The sequence below is a fragment of the Poecilia latipinna genome, unplaced genomic scaffold (genome assembly GCF_001443285.1).
Source record: "Poecilia latipinna isolate Pla-1442-1.1 unplaced genomic scaffold, P_latipinna-1.0 Scaffold448, whole genome shotgun sequence".
NCBI lineage: Eukaryota > Metazoa > Chordata > Actinopteri > Cyprinodontiformes > Poeciliidae > Poecilia > Poecilia latipinna.
In genome coordinates, this window is record NW_015113064.1 from 294064 (window position 1) to 319232 (window position 25169).

The window sequence follows — 25169 nt, forward strand, 5'->3', positions numbered from 1 at the left end:
TTTGGGGGATTGCTTCCCTCTTTTTGTTTAGATAGTGTGTTTGACAAAATTCAACCCCCTTTTTTTTTTTTTTTTTTGCTCACCAGAGGTTTCCTTTAGCTTTTCTACTCCTTACTACAGTGTGTTGGATTGCTTCACATAAACCTGTGTGTCATTTTGTGACAGCTTTTAGTATTTTAGTTCCCCAGGTCAACCTGGAGGTGCAATCTATCCAGGAGAGAAGTGCCAGCCCCGAGGCCCTCTCTCCCTGAGGGACCAATCAGAAGCACCACTTTGGCTGATGTTGTGAAGGTTTCCAAACCAGATGCCTAAAATACCTGCCCCGCCTTTTAGGTAATCTTGTCCTTGCAGTCAATCTCCATATTTCATGAGTAGATGAGATGTGGAGATACAATTGTTTTTGGCCATATCTCTCTTGACAAAATCAAACCTGTACTGCACGGTGTCCAGAATGTGGTCCGTGGGTCATTTGGTGGAACAAATGCGGCCCTTGCAGCACAATTTGTTTATGTACATCGAAAAGAAAAATCTTTAAAGCTTAGATGTTCACTAAAAAAATCTCAAAATTAGAAATTTGGATTAATCTACTAAATGTTTCTCTCTTATTGCCAGGGTCATGTTTAATCTTCCAACAAATATGACCACAAGCGTATTTTTACTCATAAAGCAGATTTGGATCTTTGATGAAACTTGGCTAAGTACTTTAAGCATTTTCAAATAAATGCTTTTTTTTTTTTTGTCAAATAAATCTATCTATGACAAATGCTTTAGATGGAAAAGTCAAGAGGAAAAAAAAAGAATGGACGAAACATATCTATTGCACATGTTCCTCCAATGTATCATTCTCTCTATTTTACAATTATTTATTCACAAAACTGCAAACATTTCAGCTAACCCTGCCTAAGCCAACAACTCACTCCCAACACAGACGGAGCAACCTGCTCTTTTCTCACTGCAGACCATACCCGACTTGAATAATCCAGAGATCTGAAGCTACGAGCTCAAAGGCTTTTCCAAGAAGCTTTGTTCGAGGGAAGAGGCCAGAACAAGGATAATTGGACTATACTTATGATGGATCCTATAAAGGGAACCAGTTACTTAACCTTACATGTAGGTCTTGAGTAAAGTCCTGTGGGTTCTTCCTAGGCAAAGTCCAAGCAAGCCGTGTGGGAATCCCACCCTTCGTGGGGAGTGGACGGGTTCAGTTTGATGTCATTTGGGTCTGTGGTCTGATCCCCGACTGCCAAATTGAACGTGGTGTGACCTTTAATCTGTTTGGATTTTGAGAAAATCCTACTGTTCTCATCTCAGTCACACATTTTTAACGTAATACAGGGTTTGATTTTCTGGGAAATGACAAATAAATACACTACATACTATTATTCATACCTATTTTATCAAGTTTAGTCAATGTCAGACCTGACATTTATCAGTGCCATCACAGGATTGCCTCCCAGTTGTGGGAGGAAGAGGTGAAAATGTCAAAACCATTACCTGTGAAAATGGTTTTCATTTCTTAAATCTTGCTGCCTCAAACATCATCAGCTAAATATATTTCACACGCTCAACAAAATGTAAACGGTAGTGTAAACAGATTGCGAATAGTTTTACAAAAAGGGTTGCCGCATGTCTTAAAATGCCTACAAAGTGTTTGTTAATTACATGGATGCAAAAGCCTAAAGTGGCAATGATCTGAAGATCTGCAAGAATCAAAGGTTTTGCTGAAGGCATCTCAATTGAAATTTTCAGACATTTTTATACCAGGCTCTAAAGGGTTATTAATCTTACTCATACGGGAGAACATCACAATGCTGTTTTTCCACTGAAATAGCTGGAGCCATGTAATATATATATATATATATATATATATATATATATATATCAATGGACGGGACAAGTGTGTTATTGACTGAATTAGTTATTGCAAATTTGAGTTTTGAAATGGAGAATTTGACATTTTATTTAAAAACAAAAAATCTGGAAACAATCTAAATCCCCATTCAACAAATTCTCATAACAATAAACATCTTTGTCAGCGGGAGAGAGATTCCTGAGCGGTGTAGTCAACAAGTACGACGACTGGAACCATCACATTAAAATAAAGTAAAAAAAAAAAAAAAAATCTAAGATCAATTAAACATTAGAGAAGTAAGAGAAAGACAGTGTATATCTGAAAAGCTAGATGATTTTTTTCTCCAACTGACCTGCATGTTTTGGTATCCGCTCTTAGAGCAGATTCCAATATCTACTCTGTAATTACGGAGGTAGAAACTCTGCACCAACCAAACAAACGACACAGTTGTGCAACAGATGATGGTGCAATCAGCTGTAAATAATATTATAAACCACACTTCAAATTTACAGAGAAACATAACCACCACTGTTCCTCTGTGTTGACAGAAAACCAGTCATGGGAGCCTTGTTCACGGTCTCATGTTCACTTTTATGTCCAAATGTTTGTGGATGTATTAAAACTGCTTGGGTCCTTCCTTTATCCTCTTTCGCATTTCTTCTCCGTGCTTCTTGTTGCGCTCTCGTTTTTCCAATCGCTGTGAAACGAAAGGAATCAAGAGACACAGGAGAAAATAATGAGCAAAATAAAATGAATACCATGGCACTTTTTACATACCGTTTCATAATTAACTAAAAACAAACTGACTGACCTCTTTCTTCAGACAGTGACGCATGGCACGGTCGGCGTCATTACATGTGCCAAAGAACTTCATGACATTGTGCTGATGGAGACATGAAGAGATTACGTGGCTTAGTGAAGAAACGGGTGGCGAGAAAACAAGGTAGAGAAGCGGCTCACCTCTTTGTGGCACTGTCGCAGGAGGCTTATGAGTTCATTGCACTCATCTGTGTGCAGGTGAGGTGAAAGGTCAGGGTGCATTCTGAGTCAAGGAACCACTGCAGCAATGCTGAAAACAACAAACAAAGGTGGCCCTAAGAATAAGACCGCACATCTGAAAAGCACCACGAAACCTTCCTAGTTAGTACTCTGGAGAAGCATGGCTGGTTCTCCTCACTGTTTCCAGTATTACATTTACATTAACCACAGTACTGCCAGAGGTCTTCTAAAGGATACTAATGCCACCCCAACCCTCTCCTTCTTGCTCTGTCATTGTGACGACCGACTTCCCTGCGGACACTTACCTGCAGAAACATAAGACACGAACATGCAACACTGCGTACAGCAAGTCATCAAACAGAAGTGAAATGGGAGACATCGCCTCATCCTAGTCAAAATAAACACACGCATGTTAAGCGTGACTTTCCTCCGTTTCACGTTTAGCATGCTCGGATGTGACCCTGATGATAACCGGACCTTCTGGCAACCCTTAACGTTGTTTATTGCAACTCTCTTGTCAGTTCAGCTGCTATCCACATCATATTCCACCACCAACAAGTAACAGTGCCGTGATCAGGCAACTCGTACAAAGAAATCAGTAGGTGCTGAGCCCCCAGTGAAACAAGGCTGTGGAAGTGTGTGGAAGTGCTCCAAGTCCTCCAAATTGAGCATGGTTGCTGTAAAAATGAATAAAGTTGAAGGGAGGGGCTTTGTAATGAGTAATAAGAAGGCAGCAGCAAATTTCTTATCTTTTTTTTTTTTTTTTTTAAAATTCCAATTTGCCAAACAGAATAAAATGATCATGGAAGTGATGGAAGACTGTAGCGTGGGCTTATATTGGTGTGAAAGAGGGCTGAATCTGAATGTCCATCACACATGCATGAGAAAAATGACAGTCACTATGAAGAGGCAGTTTAGGTGTGTTGATTGATGTCAAGATTAATCAAAATAGAAATATCGGGCAAATATGTTTTTACGAAAAAGTGACATTAAATGGTGGTTATCGTAGGTCTAATTACATCTTAATTTACAAGTATTACTAGAAAAGCTTGACACTTATTGTTGCTTGCACAAATGCATTATATTTGTCCAGAGAAATAGTTAGTTTTGATCTTTTAACTTCTATTCTGACTAGAAACGCAGTCTTTAATCCATTGGAGATTATTATACCCTAGAACATACCGATGAAACATTTTGCCCATCTACATTCATCGTGTAGATTTATAGCAGTAGTAAGGGACCGGAAGAAATGACAAGGGTCTCTAGAAACCGTTTGTTTTAATACTGTAAATCTTCTAAGCTATTTGAAGACACTGAGCACTGTCAGCTGAATAAAACTTACCAGATTTAAAGATGTGTCTTCTGAGAACCTTCCCAGCACACTGCGACCTAATGTCAGGTTAACTAATAGCTAGGCCTTAGCTAAAGCAACACACATATTTACATTCACGAAACAACGTATTAGCACTCCAGAAACAACAAATCTGTAACTCGATGCAATACCTGGTCTGGTTTAACTATCTATTATCAACGTTAGAGCAGAAACAAGTACAATCTCCTTGAAAGACGTGGAGCTGTAGGACATTGGAGAGTCTCACAACGCTTTCATAACTTTTGGCACAAACACTGTGGGACAGAGCAAACAACGAATCATCGTCCGAGTTTATTTAATTTTGACCAATCGTGTGCGTTTTATCAAGAAAAGGCGGGTTCAAAGGTTTGGAGGAAATGCAAGAGAAGTATCTACTACTTGTATCCGAGTTTGCTTTCTTTTTAATGCTACAGGTTTAGATAAAAATCTATATTTAAGTTTGCTCTGGCGTTTGAGTTTATTTAGTTTTTTTTATTTATCAAACTTTATTAGAAAGTCAACGTTACAAAATGAAGTAAACAAAGGATAAATGAAAGTAGTCAACAACGAACAATAGGCAAAGGCCAAGTCTTTTAATCATACCATATTAAACAAGGAGCGAAAATTTATCATTTATAGCAGTTTTTACATTATGGAAATTATCGCTTCATTCATAAATCAACAAAAAAATAGTATTGAATTATAAAATATGAATTTATCAATGTGATTTTTAGACAGTTAAATATGTAAATTAATCAAAATTGGTCTGCCTATTTGGGATAAGAAACAATATTGTGTTTTTTTTTTTTCAACCTTTTCATTCGCACTGACTTTAGTATAGTCGGAAACGGGAATGTTAAAAGCAATACTACTCCGACTCACCAGAGAGCGCTAAAGCACACATAGAACGCTTGTTGTTAGTTTCTGATTGGTTGATTCATCCTGTCTGTGGCAGAGGCGGTTTGTTTGGAGTGTTTCAGTAGCTCACAGTTGCTAACGCGTCTGTTAAACAATACAAATACAGTTTTATAGTACGCGGGTTGGGTTTTATTTGTTGCCTAAGGAAATATGGATAATTTGGCGAAACACTTACTGCAGCGACTGATGCGACGGATCCCTGCTTCGATGCTTAAATCCACTCTGGACAAATGGGGGCGTCTGACCGCAGAAAAGCGAAAATCCTTAGATTTCACTCAGTCAAAATGGACCATAACCCAAGAACTAGTCGCCCTTTGTGAGGTATATTGAAGCTTATTCTCTTGAATAAGGTGTATAAATATTCGTTTATGTTTTAAACACATTGTTGTGCGATTAAGCAACAGCACCTATTGTATGTAAATGTGATATTAGTTCAAATGAACAATAGATATTATTGTTTTTAATTGCTAATTTTTCTTAACAGGAAAGTGAACTGACTGTAAAACACATCACAGAACTGGAGATGATATGTAAGTACAGTTCGTAAACTGTGGTTTTGACTTTGCGATACTTTTTCATGTATTATCTTACAGAAACCTTTGTAAAAAAAAATGCATGCAGATTTTATCAATGAAAGAAAAATCAAACTTATTTTTTTTTCTTTTCAGACACCTCTGCTTCTTCTCCCTTTATGGAAATAGTGTTTAGATGGTGCATAGGATTCATAGGGAACTATCATTTATTCTTAGAGCCATTCATACAAACCTGTTGTAAAATTGTACCGATGCTTGAAGGAAGATGGACAGACTGTTTATTTTTAAAGTTGGTTTTCCTGGATACAGACTTACTTAGTTCACCTTAATTAAAAAAAAACTCACTTTAGTTATAATAGGACACTTGTTGCCCATTAAATCTAATTTTAGATTAGATAAGTGAAGAGGCTTTTATTTGACAAAAGAAAGTGAAGCAAAGCGAAGCCCAAAAATACAGTTGTCATAGTCAGCACTTAAGTACCAGTGTGTAGCAACATTATTTGCATATAGTCAAAGAAACATAACTTTTGGCAGTCTGAACACAATCTTATAACTGCAACCATTGCTGTTAGTTATTTAATTAATGGACTACAGTAAAACTTAATATTTAACTTTGGTTTCATTGTCTTAGATGTCACTGAGAATCCAAACCAGGGAATGTGGCACACCTTCCAGCTTTTGGATCCTGAGGGTAGGTCAGAACAAGATTATCCACCTTATAACTTTAAAATATTAAAACCTGATGGCTTGCTTTAATTTATCTAAAAAAAAAAAGTGGAACTGATATTTCAATTGTTAATCTGCTGAAATCTAGGTCATAATGTGCACCAGTATAAATATAATTTCAATATCACATATTTTATATTTTTGCATTTAAAAAAGATGTTATGTTTATCCATAGTAAATAAATATCAGTTTGGGCATCTTTTGTAAAATATAGCTCATATCTTTAAAGATGAATAGACATTACAGTGTGACCATCAATTTGGAATTTTACTGCTGAAATAATTGTTCGTATTTTTACATCCTTTAAATGAGATTTAACCACTTTCTATCTGTTCTTCTTTTTTTTTTGTGTGTTCACAGATGACGCTCACTCTGTGGAGCTAATGCAGTTTAAGGAACAATTCAAATCCCATCTCAGTGAGCTCAAAAGAAATGTGAGCCTAAAAACACTTTTGCGGTTGCATTTGTCTTTAACGTTCTATTTGAAATATCGATGATGTCTTTTTGGTTTTGATCAAAGGTGTCGGTCAAAATTAAGAAGCACACAGACGAAGCTGTCTGGATCCGAGTTGCCTGGGGAGACGGCTTGTCTCGGCCCAACCACCTGAAAGCAACATATGTTGTTCATTATCTCCAGACCCCTTATGTTTTTGTTAATGCTTTGTCTTCAAAGAATAAGCCTCTGCTCTTGCAGGTGAGGTGAAAAACTATTTTTTTGTGTGTGTGCATTTTAAGTACTTTCCATCTTCTAAAAGTTATTTTTGCTGCAGGCCTTGACTTTGTCCACTAAACATCAACAAATTAAGGCTGCTAACCTGAGTGGACAGAAGCTGACCGCTCTCAGGGACCTGCTGATGAGGCAGTACCAACAAGTAAGCCAGCCTCCTCTGATGAGGTAGCAAAACCCTCCAGTAGTTTAAGATTAATGTTATTATTTTTTTGCCGGTTTCTTGGAGTTGTTTTAACCACAAATGAACAATTCTGTTAGAGAATTATCTGATTTAACTTTTTCTCTCTCTTTAGGTGTTTCCAACAAAGTATCCCAGCCCTCTTCCAGAGAGTGACCAAAGCATTTCAAGTATGTTGAGTGGAATTATCTCCAGGCAATCTATTTATGTTGGATATCTTGCTTTCTTTAACATTGCAATTTTGCCGTTTGCGTGCTTGGTTGTGTACATTTAGAGCTGCGCATTGAAAAAGTGCAAGCTGAGGCATCAGCAAGCAGACATCGAATGGCGGGAGAAACGTTCGGCGATGGGATGTTACCTGCACTACAGTCTGCATTCTTTCAGGTAAAATGCACAATAATTGAATATAGGTCATGTTTGACACAGAAATGTAATCTTGCTTTTATTTGATATTTTTTCTGTTTTTTTGCTGTTGTTTTTTTCTTTTAGCTGGAAACAAAATTCAAAGACCCTACTAATGAAGCCATGACACAACGGGATGAGCCATTCATATGCAGTGTTAAATTTTCAAGTTCCAACCTCCTTGAATCACTCAGACATTGTGCATCCTCAGGTACTAGACATGCCATAAAGAAAATTATACATGTAATATATATATTTTTTTGAAAACTTTTCTCAGCACATGCAGTTCTCTAAATATGTCCACAAGAGGGCACACACTTTTTGTAGAAACCACCGTGCTTGTTTGACTCTAACTGAATGAGCCACATCTTGTATTGATGAACTTAAAATATTTTTAGAAACAGGAAGACTTTATTTTTATTTTAAAAGACAATAAGTTGAGTTTTGCAGTTTTCTAGTGTCAGCCTAACTCTCTCTTATGTTTTCTTCCACTTTGCAGGAATTGCCTCAACCCCTGTCACACCCTTGTTGTCGTCTATTCCTCTAAAAGGCAGGAATTATTTTGTCATTACCGACAATGTTCCTACTGCTTAATCATAACTGTGCCAGACACAACCCTGATTTAAAATTTTCCCCTACTGGAATGATTCACAACTTTTCCCACACTTTCAGGTAACTTATTGTCCATAGAAAATTTAGTTTAAACCAGACCATTTTAATAAGTTTCTCTTTTTTTAAAAAAAAAAATAGATGTGTATTTTTGAAAAAAAAACATATATATATATATATATATATATATATATATATATATATATATATATAACATGCATTTTATAGTTGTCTATTAAAGTGGATGTTTTAGCAAAAAATTGGAATAAAGTCATATTTTTATTCCATATCCAAAAGAAATAAATTAACACTGCAGTTTTTTTCTGTTATGTAATGAAATTTAGATGTGATTTTGGATTTGCAGTTTTGTTTAAGTGTAATAAAAAGGCATGGTTTTAAAACAAAACATTGTTTCCTATGTTCTGTATTACTGCAATATTAACTTATAGAGCAGATTTGGTTCCAGTAATAAACTATGTATTGACATTCCTTTATAGTATTACACCATGCATCAAAAATCTATTATTTTTTTGTAACTCAAGCGTGTTATGAGTATTGTTACTTTTGTTTCAATTGCTTCGTCAGACAAGGTGAAAGATGAGGCCTACAGTAGCAGTTACACATGAGAAAACTATGGGTTGCTCATGTAAAGTTACTAAATAAATAAGCATCTGCTTTGTTTAAAACATTTTTCAAAAGTTTTGATTATGCAAAAAAAAGGTACAAAGTATTAATGAAAAATTGAAGTAACTACATAGGAACTCATATTTTTCGAAACAAATTATTAAAAGATCTGAAAATTTCTAAGAATTGCCCACTCTTTTAACTCTTTATTATTTGTTTAGTTAACATTTATGCTTTTAATTAGGGTCTAACTGAAAAAAAGTCAGTCCTACTTTACAAAACGGAAGTTTGGAAGTTGTCTTGGACGTGACGAAGCTCCGCTTTGTTAACGTCATCGTAGTAAGTGGTGATTGGCTGAGACGCCTTTCAGTCAAAGCTGAGGGGACGTTTACCCCATGCTAAGGTCCCTTTCAGTCAAAGCGGAGGGACGTCATGCCCCTGTTCATTCAATGCTCCTGCTGGGGGGGCTCTGTGCGAAACAGAATGGACTGTCAACACAGAAACATGGCCGTTTCTGCAACGGCCAAGGCAAACAGCAGGCATAACTCGACTGCAGGCGGCGTGAAATGCTGCGAGGAGCCTGTGCCGCAGTGTCGGGAAATAATAAAACCCACCATCATCGAGCTGACCAAAGAAGTTAGGACGAACATCCTCTGCACCGTGGAAGGATGTGGCAAGATTCTCCCCAACACGCCTGCATTGAACATGCATCTGGTAAAGTCGCACCGAATAAAGGTGAGTAAAGCAGTACAGGTAAACATCCCAATATAGCTTAACTGTGGAAACAACTGCAATGCTAATTTGGCTAACTCGTGATGGAGAACGCCCAAAAGCTGGAAAAACGCAAGTCATCCAACTTCGAATTAGCTCATTTACAGATGAGTAGTGAAGAGATAACAAAAACTACTCGAGCTTTTTTTCAGTTTTGTTTGAGTAATGCTTACGTAGTGACCGTTTACCTACTGGCTGGTTAGCTACATTAAACTAGCTGTATGTGCTACCATGTGTTCTGGTTTATGTAGCTTTTCTTTTCTTATTGCAGCCACTTTGTTTAAGAGAAAAATAAAAATCACACAACAAAACTACCTGCCATTTTTTGTTTAATATACTTCATCTTACCCCAGTAAAATGCACGTGTATGGTTTGCTGGTTGTACAAAACAACAGAAACACCAGCATTTTGTCATTATTATACTGTTATGTGTTTGCTTTGAATGTTGTAATGACTTTTTTTTTTAACTTTCACTATTTTATGACAGCATGGTACAAGACAAATAATTTGAGAAAACAATTGAGCTCCTCCACCTCCTTCCAGTGGTCCTGCCATCTGCAGGAATGCCTTCTTTGGGTCAGAAATGACCAATCACAGCCAGAAGGAAGGTCTTAGCCTCTTAATAGCCTTTTAACTGGGAACTTTGTATCTAACTGGAAAGCTTAATAAGACATGGTATGAAAACCATATTAATAATAAAAAAAACAATGCTTATAATCATTTTAGCAACAATTAATTCCTTTCTCAATAATCAATCAATGAAACCTTATGTTTCCACTGGTATTTTCAGCCAATCTCAGATGTTATGAACTCCAAGGTTTTAGGTTGGATGAGCTCTCTGCCTACACCCTAACATTTTACTCGCTCTGCTGATTCTCTTCAGGACAAGGGTCACTTTAAAGTGCTACTGCTACGTCCAGTCTGAACAAATGTTTAACAAAATGTAAATAGTACTTTAGATCTCAAAATGTCGGCTGAATGAATACTTTGGAGCTGAACTCTATGTCACCAGCGAGCACAACGATCCTAGTTAAACAACAGAACAGAAATGTGCATGATCAGCCTTTTATATTAAAATCAGTGGGGACTAAGACGGCCTGTTTAATGTGAATAGTTGGCACTCTGTAAGGTTTACGTTGGTTTGATAAATAAAGTTTAAGTAGAGACAGTTTAAGCTCTTGGCTTAAAGTCAGAGAAACGTCCTCGTCCTTTCTGTGGGTGGCTGTAATTCACTGTCTGCCCTCCATGAATGAAGTTCCTTTCTGGCCAAGCCTCCCCTTTGTCCAGTGACAGACTAAGCTCTTTGTTTAAAATAGGTGAATGTGAGAATTTGAATTAGCTCTTAGTAGCCAATGTAGGCAGGCTGGAGAAGTTTTTTATTTTTTTATTTTTAAAGAACCAGTAAGCCCACTGGACTTACCATGAAAAGGCTGCGTTAGCCATATTAACGTGACGGACGGCGAACATTGTGGGTGTAGGCAAGTTTGGAAAAACATTAGATCGACTTCACTGACCCATTGTTTTGTTCCTGTTTATCACAATCCACGCAGTTAGCTTTAATTTCGTTAGTGTATCTGCAATGGATTTTCAGATGAAAGAAAGGAGCAAACTCTGACATTTAATTTGAGTGAAAACTTGGAGGCAGATCAATACGCTCCTTTGTGAAACTGCTATTAGTGGTGATGATGATAGTCCAGTGGTGATAAACTTCTTGGATGCTGCTGCTTCTCACTTTGCACTTCTTTTTTCTGAATTATTCACGACTTGAGGCTGCCAAACCGAGGCCTGGTGTTGGTGTTTTCATAGAGGTAGACGGAATGTTTTGGTTTGGCCATCTCTCTTGCCATAGAGTAGCTCCAGACTATTATTGCCACTCATAATTGTATTTTACAGTTTCTCAGAGGAGAGAAATGATCCCTGCAATCACTACGTAACAGTTGTAGATCAGCTAGCTTTTTTAGCTACGTGCTGATAACAAATATTTTTTTTTTTACTTTAAGTAGGCTTCAGCACTTAGCCATAAGGTGACGGATCCAAGGCGGCCAGCAGGAAGAGCAACAGTTCTTCATGTGGGCTTTCTGCTCTCTCTCTTCTCGCTGATAAAGCAGAGGGCCCTTTAATCATCATCCTCAGCTTGTCTTCTCCCTCTAGCGTTTCACCAGATGGAGATGACCTTGGCTGCTGAAAGATGACAGTGTTTGTTGTGGCAGTGGTGCTGCCTGTTTATGATGTGTCGAATTCATTTAGTGGCGCTTCCTGGGGATATTAATCTGTTTTACTGAATATAACAACTGAGGTCCTTGAAATGCATTAAAGAGAAGTCACGATGGCAACACATCTTGAAAAAAATAATAAATGTTTTATGTGTGGCACTTCAAATATTTTTGCTTTCTTATCTGTTACAGCTAATGATATTGTTTTTCAAGTCATTCTATGAGTTGTCAGCTAAAACAAAATGTAAGTTCAAGCCAAAGTAAACGTACATATCAGAAATGGTAATAGCATTTGTGCTTGATTGATTCTTTAGGTAACATAACAAAGAATCTTATGTCTTTGCTAAATTCTCTTGTTTGTGCAAAAAAATGTAATGAACATGTTTTATATAGCCCACAGATATATCATAACTTTCTCAAGGAAGCCTCATAGTTCATCTTCAAGTGGTGACTTATAAGAAAAATGCATATGTGGGTTGTAGATAATTTAACAATGTATTGATTTAATAAAAAAAAAAAAAAATGGGGCTTCAGACTGTAGGAAAAGCACACAGTCACAACAGCCCGGCACGTCGTCCTCATGCTGGTCAGCAGCTTCGTCACACTCTGCTTAGGGATGTCATCCAGTTTCTCAACAAGCATTTGTGGCAATTCAGTCAATGTGCTCTCAGTGTCATACAGTATTTATTGTAAAGAAGCATTGTTACAACCATGAAATGATTAACCACACACAATTTTACCTACATTTTTTTTAACTAAGTGTATTTGGTTTAATTTTAACTTCTTGTTAACTTTGTAGTTTTGAAATACCTTTTAAATCACTACTGCATTTGTTGAATCAGAATCAAAGACTTGTACATCTTTAACGTGTAAAAAAAAAACAAAAAAACAAATGCAACTATTTTAAATGTCTTTTTTGTTGTTGTTGTCTTTTGGCTTTTTGCTGTGACTAACCTCTTCAGGATGGAATTGTCAACCCCACAGTCAGAAAGGAGATGAAGGGCTCACAAAAACTTTACTGCTGTCCCATCGAGGGCTGTCCCAGGGGCCCCAACAGACCTTTCTCACAGTTCTCCCTGGTTAAGCAAGTAAGAACTCTCACCCTAAAAATCCAATGATTTCTTAGCCTCTTTGTACCTTTCCAAAAGGTACCAACCCATTGGTGATGTGAGACTCACTACAAAGAAAAAGGTTTCCTCCACTTTACACTAAACCCTAAAACAAAACCAAAAGAATAGCATGGTGCTTTTGTTCTTTCAGATGGTTCGATTGTTTACATCAGTTAAGTTTCAAAAAATGAAATATTTGAGTTGTTTGATTTTTTTATTTATTTTTTTTTTTTACCACAAACAATTTATTTAAGATGTCTTCTCAGGTTTGCTGAAAACCTGAAGAAGTATCTACGTCTGCCAGGGTTTGCAGTGACTATTTTAGTAACAAGACTTCCTTATGTAAATTTACATGGGCCTCTAATAATCTCATTGGTTACCAACTGCAGCTTGCCATTATCATGTCATACCACAGTGCCATCAAACCATCTGTCTAATATTTAGTAGGTCTCTATTAATCTGCCAACACATCATTCTTGTTGGAGGCACATCCTGTGAGTTTCAGGGTGGGCTCTCTGTGGATCAGGCATGTGGAGTTGCAGCCTGCGGGCGGTCGTCCGCTTTGGGATTTATGAAGTCAGGCCGATTGCTTGGACTCTTTGGCATTTGCACTGAGTCCGCATTATATGGATAGTTATATTCCAAAAGAAAGAGGAAAAACAACATGCCTGGTGCAGCATGTTGCCTTGTTATGGGAAGCTGTTGCCATGAGGGATTGTGTTTTCCCTTCAGCAGCATGTAGGTGGGTGGTATCCTCATGAATGCCTGAAGCAACGATTCCCTCAACAGAGCATTGTTTAGTCATGTAATAATCATTGTTCTTCCTTTTTTCCTGTTGATTTTTTGTCCAGTTAATAAACCTTTTTTTTTATTACTTTAATATGCGTCATTGTAGCATTACATGAAGATGCATGCGGAGAAAAAACACAAGTGCTCCAAATGTAACAACGGCTACAGCACAGAATGGGACCTGAAGAGGCACATCGAAGACTGTGGGAAGACCTATGAGTGTACATGCGGCTGCCCCTACGCCAGCAGAGCTGCTTTGTTGTCTCATATCTACCGGACTGGTCATGAAATTCCTACAGAACACAGGCATGTAAAAAAAAAAAAAAAAGAGAGAGCAAATGGGCAATGAGCAATACTCACGATTTATGGATTGATTGCTCTTTACCTAACTTGTTTTCTCTCTGTTTACAGAGTTCCTCCTGTGAAAAAGCGGAAGATGGAGAAACTTCTGAGTGTTTCTGAAAAAGTGAAGGTTCACGATTTGACTGTTCAGACGACTCCCGCTGCTAAAGGGGCGACAGAGACGGCTCTCCCCTCTGATTCAGCCGTGTACATCCTAGAGCCAACGAACCAGAGCGCCAACCCCCACAAGGGTCTTCAGAAGTTGCTCCTCCCAAAACCCAAGATGGCTTTAGTCAGCGTTCCAGTTATGCAGCTGGCCCATCTGCCTGTCCTCCTTCCGTCCACAGAAGGTGGCCCTCTGAGGTCTGTAGTGCTTGCAGTAGACAACCAAGGCTCTGTGAGCACTCTTCAGCTCCTGCCACAAACTCCAGGAGCGGTCCTACCGCAGCTCGATGTGAAAAGTTTAGCTTTCAAGGATTACATGCCTTCCTCACGTTCTAGCCAAGGTCCTATCAGCACAGGGGTTCAGGTCAGCCTGGATCCTGCGAGTACAGACGACTCGGCCGGCGGCGTGGCAGGACAGCGCGGTAGAAGCACCTCTACCAACATACAGACGGACAGGTCCTACTTGTCAAAAATGCCTCCGGTGGCCGGAGACGGAATTGGACTGTGTTCTGTGAGCGAGTCCTCAGTTTCATCCTGCTCCCAAACAGACATTAGTGTGAGCGCCCAAGTCCTCCTGCCAGTAAGTGTTGAAACTCAAACGTTCGTTTCCAGAGCCAAAGCCACATCGTCCGTTGGAGCTCAGACTGACAGTCAGTGCCTGAGTCAAATTACTTCGCCCTGCTCATCTGTGCTGCCTTACAAAACTAAGCAGACGCAGACATATTTTGCAATGCCACAACTGGAAGAGAAGGCTCAGGATCAGGCCGCAATGTGCGCCGATCTGTTTGAGAACGACTCTCTCAGCGTTTCTACCCAAACGTGTGCGGATATAAATGAGACCCTCAACTCTGCTGGAAGCAATCTGTACGAGGACTCAAAGTCCGTGGCTGGTTTGTGTTTTGGAGTGCAGACACACGATCTTGGCGGAAGCAACATGGCGGATAATCAGACCCAAACAATAACCCTTTTAAATGACCTGGAGAACATTTTGTCTGATCACCAGGTCATCACAGAGGCCTCTGCTGGCTGTGGGTCCGGCCCAGGCTCCGTTCAGGAGCAGCACAACGGAATAGACTTTGACTTTGAGGAGTTCCTTAACGCTGTGCACATTCAGACCCAGACGGAGGAGAGCGAACTGGGTGTCCTGGGTGGCGACACACCTCTGGGGTCCCTAGACATTCAGACTCAGACTGATTTCCTCCTCATGGATGAACTGGACCAAAGTGAAGGACAGAGCCGGTCTCAAGCCAGTGACCTTGAGCTGTTTGACACTCAAACTCAGACTGACCTCAATTTCCTGCTAAATACTGGAAGCGGCATGCCCCTGAGCAACATCCTGCGACATTCGAGCTTTTCTATAAGCACAGAGTCCTCAGATACTGAAACACAAACCGACCTGGCCTCGTTTGCGGGAGGTCCTTCCTCACAGGCCCACACGGGTCAGGGCGAGCCTGGAAGGATGCTGAACAGCACAGAAACCCAGACCATGACCAGTCAGGCAGAGGGCCTGGGGCACCTTTTCCTGACCAGCAATGAAACACAGACTGTAATGGATGACTTCCTGTCAGCAGACCTGGCATGGAACATGGACTCACATTTCAGCTCCGTGGAAACCCAAACATGCGAGGAGCTTTGTGCTCTCTTTCAGCACTCTGACAAACCAAACAGCTGAAAACCCTGAAAAGTTTTTACCCCCGAGCCGCTTTCTTCCAGAGGAATGAGTCTGTGTTGCTCTAGTAGCCGTTCGACCATTCCAGAGAGGGTGTCACTTCCGGAGCATTTCCAGGTCTACATCCTGACACGGGGTTCCTGCACAGTCTGGGAAAAATTACAGGATTTTATTTTACCATTTTGCAGGTCTGGAGAAGTATGAAAAGAGGAACGCAGAGGATGGGCAATGTTTGATTTTTTTTTTTTCTCCTGACTTTATTTTCTCATTTTTAATTTTCAAAAGGACATACATCCAATTATGTTTCATGAACGCTGTGGCTTTTGCATTTGCTTGTTTTTAAATCACTTTCTTTACCTTTGATTTACCACACAAGAGCTTGATGTACAATTCTAGCCATCCAGCATTCAGACATCAAAAAAGGAATCAGACATAAGAAAACTTCTGATGAACGTTTTAATACAACAACAAAAAAATGCCACACAGAATCCAGTTTCAGCACTGTTTCAGGATGTGTGGAACCTATAAATAAGGTTTCTATTCAAGATCTTCAAGGTTGATGATTTTGTGTTCAAACGTCCAGAATGCTATAAAAAGTAGAACAAACTCTGGAAATTTCAGTCTGGGAAAAAGTATGAAATTTCAAAAATGAAAAACTATGTAGAAACCCTGCTGATAGCTTTGGTGCACTTTATTAGATCAGTGGGCATGATTTATTAGCTCCTGTGACAGTTTACATATTTATTTGCACACAGAGTAACATGTTGTATGTGTCTTGTCTGAAATGCCATTTAACCCCGTATATTTCCACCGCGAGTGGTTTGTGACGTTGCGTCTTTTACAGTTTAGTTTTTAAATCACCAGGTGTTAAAGCTTCTCGAACTCCTTGCATCTCTCAGCAGTGTAGGATGCAACAACACACATTGTTTACATTTAAAAAAAAAAAAAAAAGCGCGCGAAACCTTTGCAAGTTTGGCCGCACAACACGGCCGTCTTCTCTGCATCTGTGCGTTTGACGGCTGCCGTCCTTGAAGTTACTGTCGGCCCGAGGAAGGCTGTACGCTCTGCTTTACATGCTCTTAACATTTGAAGTTTATGAACGACGTGAGCGACGTCTTAAGTTGGTTTTCCTCTTAAACACTAAGTTCGCCTCGACCTAACCGATCCTTGCTCCAAGCAGCTAAAATAAATTTAAAATGTACAAGTATGCATTCATCTGTGGCACAAGTTTAAAAAAAAGTAATCGTTGAACAGTAGTGAGTTTTTGCACACTTTTTGTTTTTTTTTTGTTTTTTGTTTTTTTTCATTGAAAATGTGATTGTGATGTTTAATGTTGTGGGAAAACTAAAACTTTATTATTATGTTTTTGTTGCTTGTAGTTAATCGCTCCAAGTCGTTTAATGGGCTTGGCTGTCATTGTCTATGACTTATTCATTAGCTGGGTGTAAGTCCATACAGTAGCAGCACTGTGTGCTGAAGCAATCCTGTATTGTCACTGTGCAGTAAAAGGTGAGTTAGACCTAGGATTAGCACCGTTACTGTATGTTTACCACTCGATAGAATGAAAGTAATATCCTTGAGATAACTTTTTAATTCTGTGTCTTGTTCAAAAGTGGCAAAATTTTATTTCTTTTTTCTTTTTAAATACTATTGAACTTTTTACCTCACAGCAGAATAGATTATGTTTGTAAAAGAGAACATAACCTTATAGGCCTTTTTTTGTTTGTTTGTTTTGTTTTGTCTGTGCCTTAATTCTGGTATTAACTTTGGTTTTGTCCCATAATAATTTGCTGCTTTTAGAGAAAACACGGACGACAAGCATATTTACAGCATCCATTTGTCCCAACATTGCATGCGTAGTCAATTCAGGAGGAATGTTATCAACATGGTTGCATGATGTACCAAAATATTTCTGGTTGGATTTGATCATTTTGTCGTAGGAAATGATTGCTGTTCAGCACATCATTTCAATAATAAGATAAGTTTCCATCTTGTTATTTAATGGGTAAGTAGTTTTGTTGTTACAGTTTAAAAACAATTGGAAACTGAAGAATGTATAGAAAATAGCACAGTGTCTAAGTGTACCATACTCATTTAAATTTTTTGCACAACGTCCTAAATGATGATGGATATTTCCCTGTCTTAAGTTTTGTCTTCGTTTTGTTTTGGTTTTGTTTTGTCACATTGTAAATTTGACTATTTATTGTTTTTGAGATCTTGACTTCTAGTTTGTGGTTTTTGAATTTTGAAGAACACAGCATTGCTGTTTCCAGCTTTAGTGGAACAGACAAATGCCTTGCTTTAGAGAGAATATGTTTAATCTTTGTTGGTCTGAATTATCAGCAACAGTATTTTCTCCCTGTAGAAAGGAGTGCATGCACAATTTATGTTTAGAGGAATTCAGCTTCAGTTGCCTCAATGCGTAGTTATCGGTTGCCTTGATTATTTGTTGAAGCTACTCTTCAGTTGTCAATAAATATTGGGGGGAAAAAAATTGTGCTATCTTTTTTTTCAAAAGTTTAAAGAAGTCATAAAAAGCTTTGTGAGAGCTGCATGTTAAAGTAGTTGACTGATGCACGATGGAAACCTTACAAGCAAATGATTTAACAAGGCTGTTTTGTGCAAAAATTAGATTGACTGAAATTCCAATCTAGTCTAGAATTGAATATGCACATGATATTGTGCATATTTAATTCTAGACTGTTGGGTGTTGCAGCTCTAGGGTGAAACTCAACCTTTAAAAGTCTGATTTATTATGTCAGTAATTCAATTCAGAAAGTCAAACTTGTGTATGTATTACACACACTGATGGGTTTTTTTTTCAGTATTACTGGTCATTTTCATTTGGCTTGTATCTAACAAATCCCAGAAAATTAGAATATTACATGATTAATTAATCATATGTAGAAATGCTTTGCACACATTGATAGATTGAAGACTACAACTTAACAGTTGACCGGTTGTTTATTTATTGCTCTGTATTAACTCCTCTTTTAAGATGAATATTATTTATTGGCATTCTATTTGGAAATCAAAGCACCAGAGTCGTGCTTTCCAATATGTCCTTAAAAAAAAAAACATTCCTTATTGACTTTATTTAATACTCAATTTCTTTCTAGAAAACTACATTTTTGGTAGTGGATTTGTATGAATTTGACTATTTGAATTGAATTGTTGAAATAAAACTAAGTACAACTGACAATAGCCTGAGTTATAGAAATAAACAGTTGGCAAGTTAGATTAAAATAATTGTTAAATTGAAAGTCCAAAATTGAAAGCTATTTTCCTTTACTATTATGATAAAAGTATTTTCAATGTAGCTTAACCAAATGTTCATACTGATTTGTACCACCTAGTTGGCATCAAGAGGATCAGCGTGGCTTTAAAGTTTAGATGATTTTAATATAATATTTAATAAAGCCACAAACTGAATCAGGAAGTGAGTTGGACTTTTCATTGGGTCTCTTTGCATTGCTGCCAGGTAACAAGAACAGCTGTTAAAGCACTTATGGGAAGAAATTAGAGGAAAAATACAGCTTGGACCAAAGGATGTGGTATGCAGGTTTACATATTAAGTAGCTGTTTCTTGTTCACATTCCTCCTGTCTTTATCTTTCTTTTTGTTTTTTTGCTTGTTTCTTTGAGGTATTTTTTTTAATGTTTTGTTTGATTCATTAAAACATTTTTACATTCGCCTAGTAAAGAAAACCCATTGGGTTGGCAGGGTGTCCTTTAAAGGAAATGTTCTTTGTCTTTTCAAACATAACTGCAGATGGGAAGGAAGCATTTTGTATTTATTTTGTGTTATAAAGGTATTTTGCAAACGTGTTATTTTTATGACACCTATGTCGATTACAACTGCACCGGTACTGGTAATGTTCCAGAATTTAGAAAATATCTTAAACCAGTCGCAGTGGAGCAGTTGTCACTGTCGGCTCTCAGAGGCTAATTTAGACCATTTTGTTCCTGTTGATTATTGCTTGTAGTAGATATTAAGGATATGGAAAGCAGCAAACATATTGCTTTCCTCCTACAGCTTGCCACAGCTTCATCATCAGCAGCTGTCTAACTGTTAATGGTGCCAGATGGTTCTTAAGGAAGCAAATGTGGATGACCTATTCAATCCGAAAAAACATTTTTATAGTTATTGATCTAATTTACTAGTCTTGAGAGGCACAAACTGTAAAAATGAGTATTATTCTAATGCCTTTAAAATTGCAAACAATTAAATTTAGTGCATAATATTTCCTAAGTGTACTTAAATATATACACTGCTCAAAAAAATAAAGGGAATACTCAAATAACACATCCTAGATCTGAATGAATGAAATATTCTCATTGAATACTTTGTTCTGTACAAAGTTGAATGTGCTGACAACAAAATCACACAAAAATCATCAATGGAAATCAAATTTATTAACCAATGGAGGCCTGGATTTGGAGCCACACACAAAATTAAAGTGAAATGTTCCCTTCATTTTTTTTAGCAGTATATATGCTATCATTAACCTTAATTCCCTCTGCAGCTCATCTTCAACTCTCAACACAACTTAAAATAGCATTATATTCCACTGCACTGGGACAGCAGATATTGTGCTCCGCTCACCAGACACATTGGTGGTTTCAGATTGCATTTAACGCCTAAATAGGTATGAAATATAATAGCTGTGCACACAAAATTCATTATAACCAACAGAAACAGTCAGTGTGGAGCCATCGGAAGCACTGAGAAAGGACCGTCGGTGTATAATAAAACACTTAAACTTTCCATGCATTTATTTGATTGAATTTAACCGTCAGTGATGAGACGTTTGTTCCAAAAGCCTCGCAACACACAAAGTTCTTATTCCTAGATGAGCAGACTCTTGGCAGGCACCAGGGGTTGAATCATGCCTCGTGGCATGTTCTTCCCCAGAGAGTACACCGTGGGATGCAATGTGTCCATTCTGGGAGATATGGATGATTTCCTCCTGTTTGGGACAGAAACACAACCACTGAGGGACAAGTTGGGGCTTTGCTGGCGCTGCTGATGGCTGTCATTTGAGGCTGAGGAGGAAACGGGACGCTCTAAGTTAGCCGTAGCATTCAGTCCTGTCCGAGTTGCTTTGATCCCCTTCTCGAGCCTGCAAAGACTTTTTGCATCTGCCGTCTTCTTGCCTTTGTTGTCTTTCTGGAGTGAACTGATAGGAGGTAAAAATTTGAAGTTTTTGATGGGAACCATTGTCACGTCGTGCCTAACAGTGTGCTTCTGAGCTTTCGAGGATTTGCTCTCTGGCGGAGAAGATTGTGAGGTGTGGCGAAGCACTGGACTTGTCTCTCGTGCCACCCATTTCTTCTCCGAGGAACCGGGTACAGATTTCTGAGTGGCACTGTGGCGAGGTGACGTTGCTTGATCTTGAGGTCCTAGTTGATGGTTCGGCGATGCGGCTTCCTTTACGTTAGGCTGGCCCGTATTCGGCTTGCAGTGCTGCTCCATCAGGCTGGCTGTGCTGCCTACTTTAGGGGGCGTTCGGTTGGTCCCCGAAGTGGCCGGGCTTTCAGCCTCCTTTTGCTTTGCCATGTCCTGGCCCTTCTGATTCATCATTACGCAGCACAAAGGAGAGACTCTGTCCCAACTGTGGACCTGTTGTAAAACCAGATTTGAGATTAAACTGAGCAATGGTTTTATGTCTAGACATAAAACCTATGAAATAAATTACTCCAACGAAAAGAAATGATGTATGAAACTTTTCAAAGCACGAGTGTTGCCAAGTGAAGGTTTTAATAGTGTAAATGCATTTTGGTCATTTTACTAATTTCCTGTAACCCCTTGACCCTCTCCTATTTAAATAATAACTTATAGTTAAATATAAATGTTCATATCTTTCAAAGGTGCATACATGTATTTCTATCTTTGATCTAATAATGCAAGCAATGGACAATTATTGATTTATATATTTATCTAAAATGCGCAGGGGATAACAACTAGGGATTCACTAATTGTTCACCAGATGAAGTGAAAATGTCAACCAGGTTTAGTTAAAAATTGTATTATTTATTTTTGGGAGATACACAAGTCAGACTATCACTTAGATTTTTTTTATTTTTATTATTATTATTTCTCTAGCCGATTTAGATTATGACAGATTCTCCAGGACTAAAGCAGATGAACAAGAAAAATAAGATCTTGGCTCGAGGTATGTAATCTGACAAAGTATTTTAAAAAATAATTGAAAGAATTACAAAATTACATCTACAGGGTTTTGAGCACAACCACTGGCAGAAAATCCCCTTTCAGCCCTCTGGCTTTCATTAGTCTCGAGGAAGTGTTTAAGTGGTTTGAAAAGAAAGTACACCAAGCAGTAAGTACACAAAAAAAAAGCCACAGACCTGTAAAGGACTGGTGTTAGTGTTGGAAAATTATCAGGCCAAACTTTGGAACTTAATCCAGGGGAGAGGTTGTTAAAAGGCTTGAAGCATAGTTTGAGTTTCAAAAAAACTAATAAATAACTAAGAAATCTGCTGATGCTCAGCAACTGAAAACTGGCTATTTTAAGGTTTAACCAACCTGATGTGAGAGAAGTCACGCTTAAGTGTGGAAAGTCAATAAAACAAACAAAAAAAAAGTGATAAATCTTTTAACATAGATTCAGATTGGTTTGGGTAACCTTTTTTTCTCAGAAACTGTAATTTGAAAGTCAAGGTATCATTATGTCATAGTTTGAAGCATTTAGATGTGACAAGCAGAAGGACAGGGGACACGCATTTTCACAAATATACTCTTTAAAAGCATAAAGATTACTTACAGCATGTTCCCAACCGGGGTAACAATGCCACTCATGTGGTTCTAGGTCTCTCATGAAGCTCTGCTCGCTAATATCTAGGAGGGCATCGATATGTTTCCTCTCTGGCATCTCCAAAAGCTTTGACTCCAAGTCTTCTATGTCTATTGCTGCCTTGTCATATTTGTGTTGCTCCTCCTCGTCATTGTTGTTAACTTGTGGTGCATCTTAGGAGTTGATATGCGATATGTATAATCAAGTGCTGTTTCGGGTTAACACAAGATACAATTCCAAAGCTTTTACTAACCAAACTCACCAAAAACACTCACACTGACTCCTTTTAACATTTTGAGTGCGTCAGTCCACTAACCTCTCAGAATAGCATGCCGTTACTAGACGTGTTTACTCCTGAACTGCAGCGGAGGAAGTTGTGAATGCCTTCAGAGAGCAGCGGTGTCGTCGTCATGGTAACGGGGAGAGCGTGACGTTGGGACCACGGAAGGGCAGGGAACGACGCAGCAATAACCTCAGCAACTAGAATATACAATTACTACACCGACAGCATGTGAGGGGTGAATGTCAGGCGGCAGGCTAATCAAACAGTTCAATTAAATACAAAACTAATTTTATGAGTTTGGATTTACGCATGCGTCGGGAACTCTCGAACAGAGCAGAAAGCTCCTTTAGATGTGAATAATATATTTTTGAATTGCGTATGTGTTTGGGCGGAGCTGCGTTTAATAACGGGGAAGTTAACAGGTTTTGTTGCTTCAGAAGGAGGAAACCATTTTGGTCAGTTGATACGTGAACTTCTGCACGTAGGCTGTCGTGTACGTCAGTACGCTCAATTCATGCAAGGTAGCTCTCTGAAAGGAATGCTAGCTTACTTCTTTAAAATGCAAGTGGCTGTTACTGACGATTTTTACTTGCTCTTCCTCTCTCTCTCTTTCTCTGTTTCTGCTTTTCATTGAGCAGAACGTGAGCTCGAGTTGCCGTCTCCCCGCAGCTGCAGTCCAGCTCTCAGCTGCGGAACAACAATCGCTCGGTTAATTGGTCCAGAGCTGCGGAGTGTCAGCATCTGACGCAACAGGAGCACCTATCCGCGAGGGGGACACTGATACCTGAGCACTGTATGTCTTGACTCGCCGGGTGTACTTCATCACGACCAGCTCGGTTCTGCAGTGCAGGTCGCCCTGGCGCTCAAGCAAAGCCCCAGTGTGTGCGTCCCATCCGTGGAAATGCTGCCTCCGAAGAACTGCCTCCCGAGGAACTACAGCTGCATCGCGGGGCTCTTCGGAAGCCTGACCGCGGCCAACCCGAGACTGGAGGATGGAGAGGAGTGTGATGTGATGAACGGCTCGTGTGAACCCATGGAGAACCCGGTGGTGGACGAGAGGCCACGGGGCAGGGAGATTTTTCTCAAGACCCCGCAGAGCCCGAATCTCCGCCGCAGGTGCAAATCGCTCCCTACGCCTATGGAGAGAGCGAAGTTGGAGATCGCACGCAGCAGAAGTCCGACCAGTCAGAAAAAGGTGCGCTTCGCTGACTCCCTGGGCTTGGAGCTCATCACTGTGAAGCACTTCGACGATGCGGACGACCCGGAGGTGCCGGAGCGCATTTTGGCGAAGCTGCCCAAGGCGACGCTCCATCACCTTGACACAAAGTTCCCCCGCGCTCCCGCGCAGTCCGTGTTCATGGAGCTGCAGTTCACAAACCCAGGCACGCTACCCGACTTCGAGCAGAAAGTCAGAGAGGTGAAGGTGCTGCTGGAGACGGTGCAAACGGACGACTTCACCCTCTCCGGCTTTGTGCGCGTCTTGAATCTGGCCTTTGAGAAGAGCGTCTCTTTGCGCTATTCCCTGAACAACTGGATAACCTTCATGGACAGCTTGGCCACCTACGTTCCAGACTCGAGCGACGGCGTCACTGACAAGTTCAGCTTCAAGATTGTCATGCCCACCTACTTAGATAACGGGGGCACCTTGCAGTTCGCCATTAAATACTGTGTCGGCGGACACGAATTCTGGGACAATAACAACGGGAACAACTACAAGGTGCGTCGCCATCGGCTAAAGATGTCGCCACCTCGGGAGTGGGAAAATGGTTGGATCCACTTTATCTGAGTGATGGGGCTCCGATTTTACGCACCCGATTAAGTGCGTTATCTGCGCGTAATGATCTCCGGGTAGACCTTAATGTAACGACTGTAGCCTGTTAAATGTTTGGATTCGTTTCTTCTGTCATAATCAGCCACTAACATGCTGTGACAGAAAATATTGACCCATGCTATTTCCAAACAGCTGCCCTGTTGTGATGATATTACATTGACTGGTTGAGCCTGACAGGGTCCCAGCAGGAGGGGCGGGGATGCGGTCTGATATATATATATATATATATATATATATATATATATATATATATATATATAT

The 25169-nt window shown here is 39.3% G+C and overlaps 5 protein-coding genes across 12 annotated transcripts; 3 read left to right on the forward strand and 2 right to left on the reverse strand.

Annotated features, from left to right (window-relative positions):
• Nucleotides 1–822: 822 nt before the first annotated feature.
• Nucleotides 823–4488, reverse strand: cmc2 (C-x(9)-C motif containing 2). 5 transcript variants are annotated; one of them, XM_015038620.1, is made up of 5 exons: nt 4355–4488; nt 3089–3156; nt 2813–2883; nt 2664–2735; nt 823–2549 (listed from the first exon to the last, which is right to left on the reverse strand). In XM_015038620.1, the coding sequence occupies exons 2-5, from the start codon at nt 3123–3125 to the stop codon at nt 2469–2471; spliced, it is 261 nt and encodes an 86-aa protein (XP_014894106.1). In that variant the 5' UTR covers nt 3126–3156; nt 4355–4488; the 3' UTR covers nt 823–2468. The 5 variants fall into 5 exon arrangements, with proteins under 5 accessions (XP_014894106.1, XP_014894105.1, XP_014894108.1 ...); XM_015038619.1 differs by having other exon boundaries at nt 4194–4488; XM_015038622.1 differs by lacking the exon at nt 3089–3156 and having other exon boundaries at nt 2813–2921; nt 4355–4485.
• A 606-nt stretch (nt 4489–5094) lies between these two features.
• cenpn (centromere protein N) lies at nt 5095–8423 on the forward strand. Its single transcript, XM_015038625.1, has 10 exons — nt 5095–5441; nt 5605–5650; nt 6285–6344; nt 6740–6813; nt 6900–7073; nt 7150–7251; nt 7403–7457; nt 7562–7671; nt 7777–7900; nt 8189–8423. The coding sequence occupies exons 1-10, from the start codon at nt 5271–5273 to the stop codon at nt 8281–8283; spliced, it is 1011 nt and encodes a 336-aa protein (XP_014894111.1). The 5' UTR covers nt 5095–5270; the 3' UTR covers nt 8284–8423.
• An 868-nt stretch (nt 8424–9291) lies between these two features.
• Nucleotides 9292–18466, forward strand: atmin (ATM interactor). The gene is made up of 4 exons (XM_015038624.1): nt 9292–9657; nt 12869–12994; nt 13911–14110; nt 14216–18466. Exons 1-4 carry the CDS (start codon nt 9355–9357, stop codon nt 15981–15983), a joined length of 2397 nt encoding a protein of 798 aa, XP_014894110.1. The 5' UTR covers nt 9292–9354; the 3' UTR covers nt 15984–18466.
• Nucleotides 18467–20724: 2258 nt separating this feature from the next.
• On the reverse strand, nt 20725–23209 carry LOC106951233 (uncharacterized). Of its 3 annotated transcripts, none has more exons than XM_015038628.1 (3): nt 23111–23209; nt 22765–23002; nt 20725–21602 (listed from the first exon to the last, which is right to left on the reverse strand). In XM_015038628.1, exons 2-3 carry the CDS (start codon nt 22870–22872, stop codon nt 20829–20831), a joined length of 882 nt encoding a protein of 293 aa, XP_014894114.1. In that variant the 5' UTR covers nt 22873–23002; nt 23111–23209; the 3' UTR covers nt 20725–20828. The 3 variants fall into 3 exon arrangements, with proteins under 3 accessions (XP_014894114.1, XP_014894115.1, XP_014894113.1); XM_015038629.1 differs by having other exon boundaries at nt 22765–22967; nt 23111–23204; XM_015038627.1 differs by having other exon boundaries at nt 22765–22967; nt 23057–23201.
• Nucleotides 23210–23225: 16 nt separating this feature from the next.
• LOC106951234 (protein phosphatase 1 regulatory subunit 3E) lies at nt 23226–25120 on the forward strand. 2 transcript variants are annotated; one of them, XM_015038631.1, is made up of 2 exons: nt 23226–23305; nt 23716–25120. In XM_015038631.1, exon 2 carries the CDS (start codon nt 23979–23981, stop codon nt 24861–24863), a length of 885 nt encoding a protein of 294 aa, XP_014894117.1. In that variant the 5' UTR covers nt 23226–23305; nt 23716–23978; the 3' UTR covers nt 24864–25120. The 2 variants fall into 2 exon arrangements, with proteins under 2 accessions (XP_014894117.1, XP_014894116.1); XM_015038630.1 differs by lacking the exon at nt 23226–23305 and adding an exon at nt 23507–23598.
• Nucleotides 25121–25169: the final 49 nt, after the last annotated feature.

What these genes read in the sequence shown, in the direction of transcription:
- atmin (XM_015038624.1), top strand. Translation starts at nt 9,355, where the DNA reads ATGCCCCTGTTCATTCAATGCTCCTGCTGGGGGGGCTCTGTGCGAAAC. An exon ending in AGTTCTCCCTGGTTAAGCAA is followed by an intron (nt 12,995 to 13,910) that starts GTAAGAACTCTC and finishes GCGTCATTGTAG; the next exon opens with CATTACATGAAGATGCATGC. An exon ending in GAAATTCCTACAGAACACAG is followed by an intron (nt 14,111 to 14,215) that starts GCATGTAAAAAA and finishes CTCTGTTTACAG; the next exon opens with AGTTCCTCCTGTGAAAAAGC.
- LOC106951233 (XM_015038627.1), bottom strand. Translation starts at nt 23,087, where the DNA reads ATGTTAAAAGGAGTCAGTGTGAGTGTTTTTG. An exon ending in AGTCAGTGTGAGTGTTTTTG is followed by an intron (nt 22,968 to 23,056) that starts GTGAGTTTGGTT and finishes TCAACTCCTAAG; the next exon opens with ATGCACCACAAGTTAACAAC. An exon ending in ACCCCGGTTGGGAACATGCT is followed by an intron (nt 21,603 to 22,764) that starts GTAAGTAATCTT and finishes GTTTTACAACAG; the next exon opens with GTCCACAGTTGGGACAGAGT.
- LOC106951234 (XM_015038631.1), top strand. Translation starts at nt 23,979, where the DNA reads ATGCTGCCTCCGAAGAACTGCCTCCCGAGGAACTACAGCTGCATCGCG.
- cmc2 (XM_015038620.1), bottom strand. Translation starts at nt 3,125, where the DNA reads ATGACAGAGCAAGAAGGAGAGGGTTGGGGTGGCATTA. An exon ending in AGAGGGTTGGGGTGGCATTA is followed by an intron (nt 2,884 to 3,088) that starts GTATCCTTTAGA and finishes GAATGCACCCTG; the next exon opens with ACCTTTCACCTCACCTGCAC. An exon ending in GTCACTGTCTGAAGAAAGAG is followed by an intron (nt 2,550 to 2,663) that starts GTCAGTCAGTTT and finishes TTCGTTTCACAG; the next exon opens with CGATTGGAAAAACGAGAGCG.
- cenpn (XM_015038625.1), top strand. Translation starts at nt 5,271, where the DNA reads ATGGATAATTTGGCGAAACACTTACTGCAGCGACTGATGCGACGGATC. An exon ending in AACTAGTCGCCCTTTGTGAG is followed by an intron (nt 5,442 to 5,604) that starts GTATATTGAAGC and finishes TTTTCTTAACAG; the next exon opens with GAAAGTGAACTGACTGTAAA. An exon ending in GAGTGACCAAAGCATTTCAA is followed by an intron (nt 7,458 to 7,561) that starts GTATGTTGAGTG and finishes GTGTACATTTAG; the next exon opens with AGCTGCGCATTGAAAAAGTG.